The following is an 18,274-nucleotide window of genomic DNA, read 5'->3' on the forward strand; positions in this document are numbered from 1 at the left end:
TCAGAAATCTATTCCAAGAAGACTTTGGCACACCCTGTTCTATAAAGCCAGCTTTTGAAAGGTCCCCAATACCTTTGATGGTTAAATCCCATCCTCATTCAACTCACCCAATCAGCATTTGGTATAGTTGATTAGTCACTGATCCTTGCCTTGGATTCATGGCCACCAGTCTTTTTTTTTTTTTTTTAAGATTTTATTTATTTATTCATAAGAGACACACACAGAGAGAGAGAGAGGCAGAGACACAGGCAGAGGGAGAAGCAGGCTCCGCGCAGGGAACCCGACATAGGACTCGATCCTGGGTCTCCAGGATTGTGCCCTGGGCTTAAGGTGGCGCTAAACCGCTGAGCCACCAGGGCTGCCCAATGGCCACCAGTCTTAATTCTATTCCTATTTCATGGGCCATGACTTCTCAATTCACTTGTTAGTCCCTCCCATAACTCCAACTGCTAAAGTTGAGTCCCAGGGCTTGCCAATCCAAAGGTGAAATTATTTAATCAGATGGTTTTAAGTGATTATGAAATACAAGTGCTGGGCCTGATAAGCTTTTTCTTCTCATATATCATGAAGTCTACCCACAAGCAGTCTAATGGCTGGTGCCACCATACTATGAAGGGAAAGCATCTCTGTATTTCTCAGCTGTTCCATATTTGTCTGTGGCTTTTGTCCTCATAGTATACAATGTATCACCTAAACTCCAGGAATGTATCTAACATCCGGAAAGGAAGGAATGAAGAGCAATCCTTGAAGAGAAAAAGCCATTGGAGAAAAAGCCCCTTCCCCCCTTTTTTTAGATTTTGAGAGAGCAAGCACAAGCAAGGGGAGTGGCAGAGGGAGAGGGAGCAGCAGACTCCCGCTGGGCATGGACCCCGACAGGTGCTCAATCCTAGGACGCTGGGATCATGACCTGAGCCAAAGGCATATGTTTAACTGACTTGAGCCATCCAGGCACCTCAAGAAGGCTGTCCCCTTTTTGTAGCATTCCCAGAATACACACCAATGACTTCTGCCTACTTCTTCTTATTAGCCAGGACTATGAAATATATTCTTCCCATAAACCTAAGGAAACCTGAAGTAGGAATGGTTGTGTTGTTTTTTTAAACTATATACCTGGAGATAATCTGGATTCTATTTATAAGGAACCAAAGGACAAGGAATATTGAGATGACTAGATACTACATACAAAGCCAGCATTTTATGACCCACTTGCAAATACACTAGAGAGCATTAACCAAAAACAGAAAATGCTCTTACATTGCCAGGACACCTGGGTGGCTCAGTCAGTTGAGTGTCCAACTCTTGGTTTCAACTCCAGTAACGATCTCATGGCCGCAGTCAGCAGGTAGTCTGCTTGAAAGCTTCTCTCCCTCTGTCCCTCCCCTAGCTCATGTGCACACATTTGCGGTCTCTCAAAATAAATAAATGACTTTTTTTAAAAATGCTTTTATATTGCCAATTAAACTTCCATATATCTCATATAATTCAATGAAGACATATATATATATATATGTCTATATACATAGACATAGGGAAGGGAATATGTGTGTGTATATATATGTATATGGAAATGGAAGTCTTTAGAGCTGAACCATAATGAAATTCCATTATATGAAATAATTTTGCAGAACTTCTATTTAGTGTCTTTAAAAGCCACTAAAACTTTGTAATACAAAATTACCACAGAAAATAAAAATGCTAGGTGCTTTCCTTGAGAATGACACACAGAAAGGCAATTGCATTTATGTCATTTATTTCATTATGACTCCAGGAAGAATTCTCTTGTGTACAGTGATTGAAGAATAGTACCTGAAAGCTTCCCCCAAATTCCTCTCATTCATACTTTGTTCCTCCAGTATTTTAGAGTCTCTTAAGGGATATGTATTATGAAAAATCATTCCCACATTTTTACATTCATTCAGCTTCTTTCCAGGGTGGCTTTTCACATGTAGTGTAAGATTTATAAGATGGATACACCATTTCCCATGTACCCTACAGCCACTATTTCTCTCCAGTGTGGATTATTAAGGTCAAAAGCCAAGTAATAGACACACACACAGACACAAAGGCATTACCATTATTTCTAACATTCTTAACATTTTCTGCCTAAGATTACCAAAGAATGTTAACATCTAGGGCTAAGTATCTTACCATCATAAGGTTTCTCTTCACTGTGTTGTGACTTATTAACACCTGAAAATTTTTCAGCATTTCTTACATTCATGAGTCTCCTTGCATATGAAGCAGTCAGGAATCTCTAAAACCTTTCCTGAAGCTATCCCATATTTCCGAGATGTATAGAAATCTCTCCACTGTTTTTTTAAATGTTGATTCTTAAAAGATACAAGAAACAACTGCGGATCTTCCTGGGTCCTTTACATCTGTATGGTTTTATACCATCTGAAGTCTCATGTGAACATTAAGGCCTTGGCACTAAGGTTTTACCACATTCCTTAAGTACAGATGATTCATCGCTAGTGTGAGTTATGTGCTATCAAAGCATATGGTCATATTTTAAGGCTATAGATCATTCTTACCTTCACATCACTTTTACAGTAACTTCTTACCTATTTATAAGTAATCTCTATGTCCAGCATGAGGCTCAAACTCACAACCCTGAGATCAAGCTTTACCAACTGAGCCAGCCAGGCACTCCTGACTTTTACAGTAATTTTGTAAAATTAATGTAAAATTAATGTTAGAGCAACAAAAAAAAGGTTCTCCCACATACCTTGTAACTGGAAAGTTCTCTCAAGTATTGAGTTCTTAAGCATTCTTTAAGGTATGAACAATTACTGCTCTCATATGCATTATATGAATGGGAATTCTGGCCCAGGAAGTTCCTACCTATTAAGGATGAAAAATGAGTAAAGCTTTCTCACACATTCTTTACTTTCATAAGGTACTTTATCCAGATGAGGTTAGATATGAACACTAAAGTCTGAAAAACATTTACAGGTTTTTTTCACATGCCTTAGTTCTTAAATGTTTAGCAAGTGCCGAAGATTGAGTGAAGGTTTTCCCACATTCCTTACATTCGTATGGTTTCTCTCCAGTGTGAGTTCGCATGTGAATACTAAGGCATGTGGAGTATCTAAAGGCTTTCCCACATTCTTTACATTTGTACGGCTTTTCTCCAGTATGTGTTCGCATGTGCATGTTAAGATTTGTAGAACGAGCAAAAACTTTCCCACATTCTTTACATGCATAGGCCTTCTCTCCAGTATGAGTTCTTAAATGTGTGGTCAGGCCTGATGACTGAGTGAAAGCTTTCCCACATTGCTTGCATTCATATGGCTTCTCTCCAGTGTGTGTCCTTACATGCTGATTGAGCATCGAAGAATTATTAAAGGCTTTCCCACATTCCTTACATACATAGGGTTTCTCTCCAGTGTGTGTTCGCACGTGTAAGACAAGTCCTGAGGAACGAGCAAAAGTTTTCCCACACTCCTTACATACATATGGCTTTTCTCCACTGTGAATTCTTATGTGTTTTGTAAGGTATGAAGAATGAATAAAAGCTTTTCCACATTCCTTACATTCATATGGTTTTTCTCCCATGTGAATTCGCATGTGTAAAATAAGTCCTGTGGATCGAGTAAAGGCTTTCCCACATTCTTTACATTCATATGGTTTTTCTCCAGTGTGGTGTCTCATGTGTACCTTCAGGGATGACTGATTAACAAAAGTTCTCTGATAATCTTTGCATTCACACACTTTCTCTTGTATCTGAATTTTCTTGCATCCAGTAAGATTTGAAAGCTGACCAAAGGCTTTATCATGTCGAACAGTCTCAGAAGTTTTCTCCCCAACAGGGATTTCCTTGGGCAAAGTACAAATAAAGTTCTTTTTAACGGCTTTTCCATTCTGATTACCCTTAGAAGTTTTCTGTCGAATGTGAGTTGTAAAGGAGTGTCCACTAAATGCTCTTTCACAGATGTTAGAGCCATATGGTTTCACTCCAGCACGGCTTCTCTCCTGCTGATTAAGGTTTAAATGATAACTAAAGACTCTGCACTCACTATAACAGAATTTCTCCCCCATCACAACTTTTATGCATTGGAAACATCATAATTGAAGTGTTTTTTCCATTTCCATTTAAGTGTACAGACTTCCTGCTCTTCCTGAGTTATTTTAAGTAGAATAAACAGACTCTGAGGCTAAGACCCTGAATCATATTCTACTTTCACAGAGTATCCTCTGGTAATTATTCATACTGAATCATTTAAAACCTGTATTATTCTGACTAAATCCCCAGTGCATAAAAAAACTGGACATCTGAGTTATATTTATGTGGATCTCTGAGGAGAAACAGGTTTGAAGTAGGTTTAGAGTGCTCCTCAAATTCTTGATATTCAAAGAATCTCTTCACAGATTCTGCTTTCTTTGGGTAAATGGCATTTATTTTATATAATTCGCATGGATTTTGTGCTTCTGGTCCTGATGTGGAAGAAAGGAATTACTTTTGGAGATCTTACCAATTTTATTTCATCTGATGTTTTTTCCAAAGAAATATCCTGAAGTGGTATGGAACCTTTGGTTTTGAGTTGCAATTCCAATTCTGAAAAAAAAGTGGAAAATTTAGTTTGGGAGAAAATTCCTGGGATAAAGTTGTTTAAAAGCATAGAGAATGACACCACAAAATATGATGGAGTAGGGAACTCCAGGACTCTTTCCCACCAGAAAACAACAAGCTCACAAAAACTATCAAAATCAACTATTACAGAACTTTAGAATCTAGTCAAAAATGTACAACCACGAAGGGAACACTTAACAGAAGAAAGAAGCAGCTTTAGTTCACCGAGAGCTGAGGCATTTTAATTACCTACCATCCCCACTCTTCAGATCAGCTACAGCCGTTTAGACAATAAGCGGTATCTTTGAGTAAGTTACAAGTACTAAAAAGAGCACTATGGGCTTTGTTCTCAAAGAATTGCCACCGTGTGTTTGCATCTGTCTGCAGCTTCCTCAAGGGATGTGCCTTATATCAGCCAACTCAGAGAGTTCCCAACAAGACAGCATCTCAGACAACTACTGATGAAAGTGTCTAAAGGCAAGGCACCTGAGTGGCTCAGTCCGTTAAGTGTCCACCTTCAGCTCAGGTCATGATCTTGGTGTCCTGAGATCAGGCCCAGCATTGGACTCCCTGCTCAACAGGGAATCTGCTTCTCCTTCTGCCCTCCCCACCGCTTGTGTGCTCTCTCTCCCTGTCTCTCTCTCTCAAATAAACAAAATCTGAAAGAAAGAAAAAAGGAAGGAAGGAAGGAAGGAAGGAAGGAAGGAAGGAAGGAAGGAAGGAAGGAAGGAAGGAGAAAAGAAAAGAAAAAAAAGAAAAAAAAGAAAGCAAGAAAAAGAAAAAAAAGAAAAGAAAAAAAAAGAAAGAATAAAGTCTGAAGGCAAAGTATTGCTTACCACAGTCCAAGGAAAAGGAAAGTATCTGAGACAAACAAAAGACACCCTGAAAAGCCTTAGAAGGAACAGACTGGGAAGGTTGATATGTCCATAAATAGGGCTTTTAAAACCTCAAATGGCAACTGGGTGGTTCAGTGGTTGAACATCTGCCTTTGGCTCAGGTCGTGAACCCAGGATCCTGGGATCGAGACCTGCTTCTCCCTCTGCCTATGTCTCTGCCTCTCTGTGTGTCTCTCATGAATAAATAAATACAATCTTTAAAATAATAATAATAATAAAACCTCAAGAAGTCCACAAGCATGCCCAGGGCTAGATGCATGCTCAGAAAGGCTGGAGAGGACCCAAAGCTTTCACCTCTGGCTGACCTTCAGCATCCACTCCAACAGGAATGGAAGGCTAAAGAAGAGCTGTAGGTGGCCTAGCTAAACACTGAAGGAGTGGCTCAACACACAGCCAGTTAACAAAAACTAAAAGAATACCTTTAGTTTTCTTTTCTTGGCTCCAGGTATTTAAGGAATTTCTCACTCTAAGGTGACCACTAAATTAACAGAACAAATTTCAGGGACTGCACTAAAAAAGAATGCAGAACACACAACAATTATTTATTTATTTTTAAAGATTTTATTTATTTATTCATGACAGATAGAGAGGCAGAGACACAGGCAGAGGGAGAGGGAAAGAAGCAGGCTCCATGCAGGGAGCCCGACGTGGGACTCAATCCTGGGTCTCCAGGATCACACCCCAGGGCTGAAGGTGGCACCAAACTGCTGGCACCGAGACTTCCCTACAAAAATAATTTAAAAGACAGGGATCCCTGGGTGGCGCAGCGGTTTGGCGCCTGCCTTTGGCCCAGGGCGCGATCCTGGAGACCCGGGATCAAATCCCACGTCGGGCTCCCGGTGCATGGAGCCTGCTTCTCCCTCTGCCTGTGTCTCTGCCTGTCTCTCTCTCTCTCTCTCTGTGACTATCATAAATAAAAAAATAAAAAATAAATTTAAAAAAAAACAAAAATAATTTAAAAGACAAAACAAACACCAACAATACAAAACAAGCAGCAACAGCAAACTCAGGGAGAAGTGAATCAGATTTTTTTTTTTTTTAAATTTATGATAGTCACAGAGAGAGAGAGAGAGAGAGGCAGAGACACAGGCAGAGGGAGAAGCAGGCTCCATGCACCGGGAGCCTGATGTGGGACTCGATCCCGGGTCTCCAGGATCACGCCCTGGGCCAAAGGCAGGCGCCAAACCGCTGCGCCACCCAGGGATCCCTGAATCAGATTTTTTAATTGCCACATTATGATATCTAAAATTTACATTTCCAACTAAAATATATGAGGTATGCAAAGGAACAATAAAAAAAAATACAAATTATTCCTGAAAGCCAAGGCATTGGACTTACTAATAACTTTGAATTAATTTGTTTCAACACACCCAAGTTGCTAACAGAAACCATGAACAAAGACCTAAAGAAAACTAAAAGAGTTATGTCTCACTAAAGAGATTGTCAATAAGAGACAGAAATTACAAAAAAGAACCAAATAAAATTCTGGAGCTGAAAAGTACAGTATCAAGAATGGAAAAAGGTACTGGAAAAAGGATAGACATACACAGAACAGAATCCAGAATAAAAAACCCATACATCTAGAATCAATATATTCTCGACAGGTGTGCCAGGACCATTCAATGGGGAAAGAACAGTCTCTTCAACACACAGTGCTAGGATAACTGGATATCTTTATGCAGAAGAATCAAGCTGGACCCCTACCTCACACCATATATACAAATTCACTCAAAGCAGGTCAAAAACCTAATGTAAAGGCTAAATGTATAAACTCTTAGAAGAAAACAAGGGGGTAAATCTTCAGAACCTGGGATTTGACAATGCCCAATCTTTTTATCTTATTCTTAGATATGACATCAAAAGCACCAAAAAAAAAAAAAAAAACAAAGATAAATTGGACCCCACTGCAATTAAAAATGTGTATCAGGGACGCCTGGGTGACTCAGTGGTTGAGTGTCTGCCTTTGGCTTAGGGCATGATCCTGGAGTCCCAGGATCAAGTCCCACATCAGGCTCTTTTCAAGGAGCCTGCATCTTCCACTGCCTCTGTCTCTGCATCTCTCTGTGTCTCTCATGAATAAATAAAGTCTTTTAAAAAAAATGTAAATCAAAGAACACTATCAAAAAAGCAAAAGGATAACCCCAGAAATGGAAGAAAATATTTGCAAATCATCCATACGATACAGGTCCACTATTAGAGTACAAAAAGAATTAATATGCTTCAACAACAACAAAACAAACAACCCAAGGTTCAACATGGACAAAGAACTTGGTGTTTCTCCAAAGACACAGAAATGGTCCATAAGCACACAAAAAGTGTCCAACATCATTTCTTTTAAGGAAATACACATCAAAATCACAATAAGATACCACTTCATACCTATTAGGATGGTTACTATCAAAAAAAAGGAAAGGAGAGAAGGCAAGAGGGAGGAAGAAAGGAAGGAAGAACTGATGGCAAGGAGTAACTGCTACACTGCTGGAAGGAATATAGTATAGGCTCTGCGTAAAATAGTTTGGTAATCCTTAACAAGTTAAACATAAAATGACCATATGCCCCCACAATTCTACTTCTAGGTAAGTTAACAGTTATGAAATTGAACTCTGTATGATTCTGTTTGATATCTACAGAATAGGCAAACTTGTAAATCAGAAAGTAGATTAGTGGTTGCAGGGAGTAGGGGGAAGGCTGAATGGAGGCTGATTGCTTAGTGGTTACAGGGTTTCCTTTTCAAGTGATGAAAATATTTTGGAACTAAAAGGAGATAATGGTTGCACAACACTGTGAATGTACTCAATACCAATATATCATACTCCCTAAAATGATTAATTCTTGTGTACTTTATCTCAAAAAAAAAAAAAGCATAATGGCACATACATGTCTGAATATGCTGAAACACAATAAAAAGGTTGAAACAAAAGGGAAGTTGCACTACACAGAGTATGGCTGTGTTAGCAGTCTGGCAATGATAAGGGTATGGTGTCAAAATTTTAGGCAATCTACAAAGCTTAATATTCTGGAAGCCTAAGGCTGATAGTACACAAAAAACACTGATAGAATCAGGAAAACAAGATAGAAAGTACTGTAAAATAAGCTGTCTGCAAGTAATGAAATTTTCAATTGAGTCAGACAGATCTTTCTGGGAGAACAGGAAAAAGTTGAGATCAAAGGAAATTTAAAGATATAAGGAGCAAAAAAAAAAAAAAAAAAAGATATAAGGAGCTGAAGGTTCCTCAGCAAACTCAGAAACCAAATGGCTTCAGGCTTCTCAGAAAAAAGAGTATTTCTTTGAAAGTTTGCCAAGTGGCATTTCCAAATGTACTGCACCTTTCTCAGACTAGCATCGCTCGTCACAAAACTCTATTCATGAACTTACCCTGCAGAACTCCTCTCCCTCCTGTCCTCAGCTCTTCTGCTACTTCCACTGTAGAGTTGAGACCAGGTAGGCATGATTCATATCCTGCTTACAGGAAAAATATATAAAGAGGACCTTGCACGACACAAAATGCAGTCTTTGGTTAGGAACCAACATTTTAGCTTCAGAGTTTCTTTAGACACTGAAGTCTCACTCCACAAACAGCAAAATAATCACACAAAATTTTAAATCAATGCAATAAGGCTATTCTAGGGTAGCCCGGTGGCTTAGCGGTTTAGCGCCGCCTTCAGCCCGGGGTGTGATCCTGGAGACCCAGGATCGAATCCCGCATCAGGCTCCCTGCATGGAGCCCGCTTGTGTCTCTGCCTCTCTCTCTCTCTCATTTGCTGTGTCTCTAATAAATAAATAAAATCTTAAAAAAAAAAAAAAAAAAAAAAGACTATTCTAAAAGGAACAAAAATGTAAGCATATTCTTTCTCTGTGCCCTCAAATGACTAGAGAGCTCTAACACCTGAAAATCATGTCCATCCTCACACACATTTAAAGTCTTAAGGTTTGGGGTACTTGGGTGGCTCAGTTAGTTAAGTGTCTGCTTTTGGCTCAGGTCATGATCCTGGAGTCCAGGGACTGAGCCCCACAGTGGGCTCCCTGCTCAGTAGGAGTCTGCTCTCCCTCTCCATCTGCACCCCCCACCCCAGCTCATGTTCTCTCTCGCACGTGCACACACACGCATGTGCCCTCTCTCTCTCTTCCAACTAAATAAATAAAAACTTTAAAAAGAAAGTCTGCCTGTCTTAGGTTTTCAGTCCCTAAAAGAAATAAAGTCATTTATTTAGACAGATCTTCATTTTCACAGGGAACCTTCTAGATCGTAAGGCACCTGAGGCCAGGGATTGTTTGTCTTGTTTGCCACAGTATTCTCATTTGACAATAGAGATACTTAAGAAACATTCATTTCATAAAGGGCTCAGTGAAAAAATTATGCCAGCCCTACCTAGAGTAATGAGATTCTGGTAGTTCTCCAACATCACATCTCTGTAGAGATCTCTCTGTGCTTGATCCAACAAAGTCCACTCCTCCTGGGTAAAGTCCACAGCCACATCCTCGAAGGTCACTAAGTGCTAAATAATCAAATACATGGCGGCTTCAGCTAACTACCATCTTCTTTGAGGTTCTCAGGAAGATGTATGAGGGACTGAGGAAGGTAGACTAGAAGCCTACAGTACCCCTGGGCCCAGACCTCTTCTTTCTAGCTACAGATGCTGTCTGGTGCTTATAGCCACTCACATGGACTTACCAGCATTACTGACACGTGACTAAACTTCTGTTACCACAACCTTACTGTGGGTTCTTCTCGCTTTATTCCTCCTCTATTTATTGGCCGCAGTTAGCACTGAACACAACACTAAAGTCTACTAACAGATGAATTATTTCCATGGTAACACACACATTCCAGGAGATTAGACACTTTCATATCATTTCTCAATATCTATCATAACGCTCAGCAAAATGATAAGCCAACAAAAGCGTGACTAAAGATCAGAAAGAATGAATAGAATATTGAGATAAAAGAATCATTTCCGGGGATCCCTCGGTGGCTCAGCGGTTTGGTGCCTGCCTTTGGCCCAGGGCGCAATCCTGGGAGTCCCAGATCGAGTCCCGCGTCGAGCTCCCGGCATGGGGCCTGCTTCTCCCTCCTCCTGTGTCTCTGCCTCTCACTTTATCTCTCCCTCTCTATGTCTATCATAAATAAATAAACCTTTAAAAAAAATCATTTCCAGTGTAATCTCTATATATTCTGAGATGGCATGAGTCCTGGAGAAATTGACTTGGGACTCAATCCTTAAGCAGGGCCATTAATTGCTTTCAGAAGCCTGGGGACATTACAAGAGATATGGCTACCTGACAAATAAGCCTGACATTTGAAGGTCAACTTTCCACTTACCTGAGAAGAATCCTTAAGTAACCCAGCCACTATCCTTGCCTCAATTTTTCCCTCATGAAGACAGAAAGGGTCCCAAGAAAGATGACCTCAGAGAGAAGAAAACCATGAACTCTGAAGCCAATCCAATTCCAATAATTACATGTTGATAAGCTATCCCACACCACGCACAGAACATATCACACACTAATTTCATAAACTGATAAAGTGCTCTGAGTTACCTGGAGCAAGAAAATTGTTTTCTGGATTTTGCTACCCATGAGGGAGGACCTGGTTATATATTCCATCTCAGAGTTACACAAATTACAATACAGAGAGGCAGAGCTGTTTGACACAACAGAATTCACGAACATGTTACCCCCTCAAAAAGCACACACAGCTTCTTGTATCCCAAATCCCAGGAACCTGATTTACACATGCTCTGCTCATTTCTGTTGTTCTTATATGGCCCACTGCATGGTCACTCAGCCCCCAAGCACTGGATCTGCCATTTGTGAAGGAACGATAAGGACTCACCACACACCTGATTCACATCAAGGGCTGCCATCCTGTGAGTTTGAGAGTAAAAGTTTCCAGAATATTCCAGTTCTTGCTCAGAAGACCAGAGAAGCTTTTGAGTTTAAATTAAGAGGCTGATCTCAATTTCTCTTTGTATACTGGAGTGTCTGGGTAACTGGTTCACAATATCCATCATTAAGCAACAGACATTTTTCCTCAGTCATCAGACATCACTCTTTAGCCATCTCTGTGCAGATGAAACATGTGACAGTCATTTTAAAAACTGTCTACTATCCTAGCATGCAAATATTAATACCAACCTCTGTTTACTGAGCACTGTTAGTTCTACATATATGAACTCCTTTAGTTGTCCTAACATCCCTCCAAATTGGGTATTAATAACTGACATTTAATAATTGAGAAAATAGAGGGTCACACAGGATTAAAAACTGGCTCAAATCACTAGTTAGGAAAAGAAAGCCAGGCAGACACATGTTGGTATGGCAAGAGCCTTATCTCTTGTAGTAGCTCTTACTCCTGAGATGACCAGAATTCAGTCCACATCCTCTGCTAGGCATAATGGAGATGAGAAATAGAAAAGGTTTTATGAAGTAAGAAGTCCCCTGAGTACCGCCTGCTGGAGCTTGGCTGCATTTGGAATCTTTGCCTCCCTTTGTCTCATTCCTTCATTCAGTTAGCAAATATTAGTAAGGGCCTTCCTCTTGCCAGGCCAGGTACTCGGCAATGAAGAGGAAACAGTTCTTAGGGATCTCACAGTTCAACTGGACAATGCAGGTAAGAAACAGGTAAATTAATTATCAGTTGGTGATGAGCGGTAAAAAGAATCAATCCCATTAAAGTATAACGAATACCACACATACACAAATATATTCACAATATAAAGATAAGACTGGTTAAAGATAGGATAAAGACAGAATAGAGAAATAATCACTTCAGAGGACTGTGATAAGTGATAACTCACTTAAAAAGTAAGTGTCCGGGACACCTGGGTGGCTCAGCGGTTGAGCATCTGCCTTCGGCTCAGGGTGTGATCCCATAGCCCCGGGATCGAGTCTCACACTGGGCTCCCTGCATGGAGCCTGCTTCTCCCTCTGTCTATGTCTCTGCCTGCCTCTCTCTCTCTCTGTGTCTCTCATGAATAAATAAATAAAATCTTTAAAAAAAAAAAAAAAAAAGTAAGTTTCCAGGGCCAGCCCAGGTGGCTCAGCAGTTTAGCACTGCATTCAGCCCAGAGCATGATCCTGGAGACCTGGGATTGAGTCCCACGTCAGGCTCCCTGCATGGAGCCTGCTTCTCCCTCTGCCTGTGTCTCTCATGATTTTAAAATCTTAAAAAAAAAAAAAAAAAGTGTCCAAATTTTGACCCAAAGATATCCAAATTTGAGTATCATAATTTTAGAAAAACTCAAAAAACATTTCTCATGTTAGCTACTCCAACAGCATCTGAATGTCAGATTTTTTTATGTTAAAACTGAAGGCTTTCTATATTATCTCACAGTTAACTACAAAAACTAGTATACAAATATATCGTGCGTCTTTTCACCCTTTCTTACTACTGATCAATTCTACTTTCTTCCAATAAGTATTGGCTTTTATTTTTAGTCATCCTTTCAGTACATTTCCTTCTACTTCTATAATTCTTGCTCAACCTCATGAAGTAGCAGAGTTTCATTTCTTGAACTTCTTTTCTTGAATTACAAGCATACATACAACTAAAGGCGGCAATCACTGAATAAAAATCTCAATGAAGTATTAAGAAATGAACAGCACCGGGCACCTGGGTGGCTCAGTGGTTGAGAGTCTGCCTTCGGCTCCAGTCATGATGCTGGGGTCCTTGGGTTGGAGTCCCGCATCAGGCTCCCCAGAGGGAGCCTGCTTCTCCCTCTGCCTGTGTCTCTGCATCTCTCACGAATGAATAAAATCTTAAACAAAGAAAAGAAATGAACAGCCCCATAAATCGTCATTCAGCTTGAGAAATAGAATATTTCCAAATTCAGCATCTTAGACATCTTATCTCTTTTCCAAATCACTAACTCCATGCCTCCCAACTGCAACCACTATCCTGACGTTTAACACTCTAGAGCATTATGCGTATTTTTGAATTTTAAAGAAAGAATATCAAACAGCATGCGTTCTCTTGTGTCTGGCTTCTTTCACTTGAGATTGTGTTTGTGACATTCATCCAAGTTGCATCTGTGCTCCTTCCTTTTGCTAATAAAGAGTATGCCACAAAAAATATATGCCACCATTCATCCACTTGTCCCTTAATCCACTTTGGGTTATTTCCAATTTAGGGATATTTCAAATCATGTTACAAATTAGCGTTTATATTCAGTTGGTGGACATGTCCGTGCATAGGATGAACAGATCGTATTTAACTGATACTCTCTTAAAAAAGTGTTTCCACTAGCAGTGGATGCACATCTCAACCAACACTTGGCACTGCCACTCTTTTTAGTATTACTTTAGGTCACTCAGTGTGTGCGGTAGCACCTTTCTATTTGTGGTTGGTAATGATATGAAGCATCTTTCCATATATTTATTATCCATTTGTCTTTTTTTTTTTTTTTTTTTGAAGAGCCTATCCAAATTTCTGGTTCATTTTTCACTTTGGGTATTCATTTGTAGGCGTTATTACATAATTCCTTTGTTGTTACATGTGAGACAATAAACCAAATACTAAAGATCGAGTATCCGGCCTGCAAGTTTTTTTAATCTTACTTTCGAAGGGTTTATCATACACACTTAAATATACACATGGAGGGGGATATAGAAAGGGGTACACCACGCATGCAAAATGCTAACAAACGGTCAACGGGCAACAAGATACACCTGAACAAGTCCTCGAACGTCAGGAACGGGCGCCCACGGCCAGAGCACTTCCGTCCAGCGCTCACCAGAACGCCGCGCCGTCTCCAGGTCGGGGAGGAGAGGGCACTGCGGCCGTTCCCACCACTGCGTCCACGCTTCTCCTCTGGAGAAAGGGCAGCACAGAGTTCGTTCTGGCAGCTTTTGAAGAGCGGCTCGGGCGGAGAGAAAGGCCCTGCCTCCACCGGGGGCCCCCGCCACGGCCCCGACTCCCAGCCGCGCGGGCGGAGGCGCAAGAGCCTCTCGGGGGGAACCCGGGCGGCCGCAGCCGCTGGGGCGTCGTGTGCCGACGGGAAGACGCGCCCCGAGTCCGAGCAAGCCACGGAAGTTCGAACCCGCGGGGGTGAGCGCCGAGCGGAGGTCGACGGAGCGGACAACCCCCCTCCCACGCAGGGCGCAGCGGGAAGTGAAACGGTATCCGTCGAGCACTTCCGCTTCCGGTTTCCGCCACGAGGTCAGCGTAAGGGGCGGGGCCTCAGGAGCATCCGGGTCGGGCTGGGGGTGGCGGCCGCCTCTTCCGGACGCCAGGGGAGGCCGCTGGCCCTGGGCGCGGGGGCCCGAGTTGGAAGAGTGACGGAGGCCGTGGGCGGGGTTTGCCGCCAGGTTCCGGGTCAAGGGAGCTCATCAAACGCTTTTCTACAAGTCTTTCTCCTTGTTGGTTCAGCCTCGCTCAGCGCTTTGCATTTTTATAAAGATGCTACTAGGGGATCCCTGGGGGGCTCAGCGGTTTAGCGCCTGCCTTGGGCCCAGGCGGTGATCCTGGAGACCCGGGATCGAGTCCCCCGTCGGGCTCCCTGCGTGGAGCCTGCTTCTCCCTCTGCCTGTCTCCCCCTCTCTGTGTCTCTCACGAATAAGTCAATAAAATATTAAAAAATAATAATAATAATAATAATACTGCTAGTCCGTAAAATGAATTCCCAGCTCATTCAGCCCTCTTTTTAGACCTTTAGTCTTCAGACAATTCTCACAGTGCATAATCAACCCATTTAAAATGTACCGTACAAGATTATTAAAAGTTTTAAAATGTAACTAATGAATCAGTATTTGGTCAATCATTGTCTTGATTTTTTTAATTAAAATGTATATTTCTAATCATATTTTATAAACCCTAAAGAACTGGTTGAATGAATGTTTATTTTCCTGAAGGTATTTTTAAGATAAAGCTTCATAATGGCCTGTAAACTTTGCATATCTATGTAGTTTGATACATATTGCCGAGTTTGAAAATCTTGTGTATTGTGCTGGTTTTATACAAAATATTGAATAGTGAAAGTTGTATAATTATAATCATATAATTAAAAGTATTAACCAAACAAAAATAAAAAATAAATAAAATGTACCATACAGTGGGTGTGTGTAATAGTAGTAGCTGTAGTCAGAGCTGTGTTGGCATCACCACAGTCAATTTTAGTACGTTTTCATGATGAAAAGGAAACCTGGTGCCCTCTTAGGTACAATCCCCACCTCACCCCAAGCCCAAGGCAACAACTAATTACTTTTTGTCTCTAGGGATTTGCCTATTCCCCCATTACAGGTAAGCAAAACATTACAGTATATGCCCTTTGTGTCTAGCTTCTTTGACTTGTATAAGGTTTTCAAGGTTTGTCCATGTTGTAGCATGTCACTAGAGGACTTCATCTTTTTCTTAATAATATTCCACTGTCTGGGTGTGTCATAATTTATCTATTCGTTAGTTGATGGACACTGAGTTACTTCCACTTTTTTGACTATGATGAATAATGTAGGATATTTTTTGAATAGTGATCAGAGGAAAATTCATATTCCTAAACGTTTTTACGATATTATTTATTTGGGGATCCCTGGGTGGCTACAACAACTCTTTGTTTCTGTCCAGGTCACCATCTGGGGGTCCTGGGATCCATCCACCTTCAGGCTCCTTGCTCAGAACGGAGTCTGCTTGAGATCCTTTCCCTCTCCCTCCCCTTCAGTTCCTCCCTCCATCCCCACTCCGCACTCTATAATAAATAAATATTTAAAAAGTAAAATTTTGGGGCAGCCCGGGTGGCTCAGCGGCTTAGCACCTGCCTTCAGTCCAGGGCGTGATCCTGGAGACGGGGGATCGAGTCCCACATCGGGCTCCCTGCGTGTATCCTGCATCTCCCTCTGCCTGTGTCTCTGCCTCTCTCTCTGTATGTCTCTAATGAATAAATAAATAAAATCTTTTTTAAAAATTTTTAAAAATATATTTTATTTGTTTGAAGAGAGAGATATAAGAGAGAGCAGAGCAGAAGGGAGGGGCAGAGAGAGAAGCAGGCTCCCTGCTGGGCAGAGAGCCCAACTTCACACTGGATCCCAGGACCCTGGGATCATGGCTTGAGCCAAAGGCAGAGGTTTAACGGACTAAGCCACCCAGGCGCCCCTTACTACACGTTTTTATCCTTAAAATGAGATAATAAAAATAAATATCAAGCTAAAAAAAATAAATAGAATATCATTGCAAACCAACATAGAAGGTTATATAAGAACTTAACACTACAAAAGAGCATCAAGCCCAGATGGATTGGTATTTGGCTGAGTGGGGGTGGTAACAGATTTATTGAGACTACACATACGATTCACCCATTTAAAGTGTACATTCAATGATTATTATATTCAGAGTTGTGAAACCATTACCACAACCAGTTTTAGAACATTTTCACTATCACCAACTCCCCATCCCAGCCCCAACCCTAAGCAGCTACTAATCTATTGTCTCTATAGATTTGCCTATTCTGACAATTTCATATAAGTTTTAAAAAATACTATGTGCTCTTCTGTGACTGATTTATTTTACATAGCATAAACTTTTCAAGGTTAATCTATGGTGTAGCATTTACAGTATTTTCTTCTTTTTTAAGTGTATTTAATTTTTAAAATAATCTCTACACACAATGTGGGGCTCAAACTCGTGACTCTGAGATCAAGAGTTGCATGCTCTCCTGACTGAGCCAGTCATGTGCCCCAGTATTCTATTATTTCTAATTGATGAATAATATTCCTATCAGTAGGAGGACATGTGGGTTGTTTTCACTCTTTGTCCATTGTGAACAATGCTATGAAATACTGTTGTACAAGTTTTTATGTGGACATGTTTTCATTTCTTTTAGATATATGCCTAGGACTGGAGCTGCTGGGTCATATTGTAACACTGTGTTTAAGCTTTAGAGGATCTGGCTATTTTCCTTTTTTTTTTTTTTTTATAAAATCTTTATTATTTTTTTTTAATTTTTATTTATTTATGATAGTCACACACAGAGAGAGAGAGAGAGAGGCAGAGACAGAGGCAGAGGGAGAAGCAGGCTCCATGCACCGGGAGCCCGACGTGGGATTCGATCCCGGGTCTCCAGGATCGCGCCCTGGGCCAAAGGCAGGCGCCAAACCACTGCACCACCCAGGGATCCCAAGGATCTGGCTATTTTCCAAAGTGGCTACACCACTTTACAATCTCTCCTACCTCTTATGAGGATTTCAGTTTCTCCTCATGCTTGCCAAAACTTAATATCTTTTTTGTTTTTAACTATTATAGCCATCCTGGTTGAGGTGAAGTAGTATTTCATTGCTAGTTTTCATTTTATTTTTCCTGATGACTAGTAGATATTGAGTATCTTTGCATGTGTTTATTGGCCATTTTTTTTTGTCTTATTGGGAGAATTTTACATTGAAATCCTTGACTATGTTTAAATTGTGTTATTTACCATTTTATTATTGGACTCTAGGAGGTCCTTATGTATTCATGATGTCAGCCCCTTTTCAGACATAGAATTTCCAGGTATTTTATCCTATTCAATAGATTGTCTTTTCACTTCTTTTTGGTGTCCTCTGAAGTACAAAACAATTTTGATTGAAATTCAAACTGTCCAGCTGTCCATTTTTTCTCCTTTGGTTGCTTATGCTTTTGGTGTGAAATTTAAGAAACCACTGTCAAATCCAAGATCACTAAAGATTTACCATCACGTTTTCTTCTAAGAATTTTGTGCTTTCAGCTCTTACATTTAGTTCCTTGATCCATTTTGAGTAATTTTCAAATATGGTGTGAGGTAGATATCCAGTTGTATTATTTTGTGTATGGATATCCAGTTGTCCCAGTACCATTTGTTGTAA

At 40.7% G+C, this 18,274-nt stretch overlaps 1 protein-coding gene across 6 annotated transcripts; it reads right to left on the minus strand.

The window, feature by feature from the left end:
* Positions 1–1,733: 1,733 nt before the first annotated feature.
* On the minus strand, positions 1,734–13,144 carry ZNF846 (zinc finger protein 846). Of its 6 annotated transcripts, none has more exons than XM_041764013.1 (6): positions 13,083–13,144; positions 11,311–11,532; positions 9,840–9,966; positions 8,846–8,929; positions 4,476–4,558; positions 1,734–3,819 (listed from the first exon to the last, which is right to left on the minus strand). In XM_041764013.1, exons 2-6 carry the CDS (start codon positions 11,332–11,334, stop codon positions 2,950–2,952), a joined length of 1,188 nt encoding a protein of 395 aa, XP_041619947.1. In that variant the 5' UTR covers positions 11,335–11,532; positions 13,083–13,144; the 3' UTR covers positions 1,734–2,949. The 6 variants fall into 6 exon arrangements, with proteins under 6 accessions (XP_041619947.1, XP_041619943.1, XP_041619942.1 ...); XM_041764009.1 differs by having other exon boundaries at positions 1,734–3,975; XM_041764008.1 differs by having other exon boundaries at positions 1,734–3,978.
* Positions 13,145–18,274: the final 5,130 nt, after the last annotated feature.

Source organism: Vulpes lagopus, chromosome 7 (assembly GCF_018345385.1).
Source record: "Vulpes lagopus strain Blue_001 chromosome 7, ASM1834538v1, whole genome shotgun sequence".
Classification (NCBI taxonomy): domain Eukaryota; kingdom Metazoa; phylum Chordata; class Mammalia; order Carnivora; family Canidae; genus Vulpes; species Vulpes lagopus.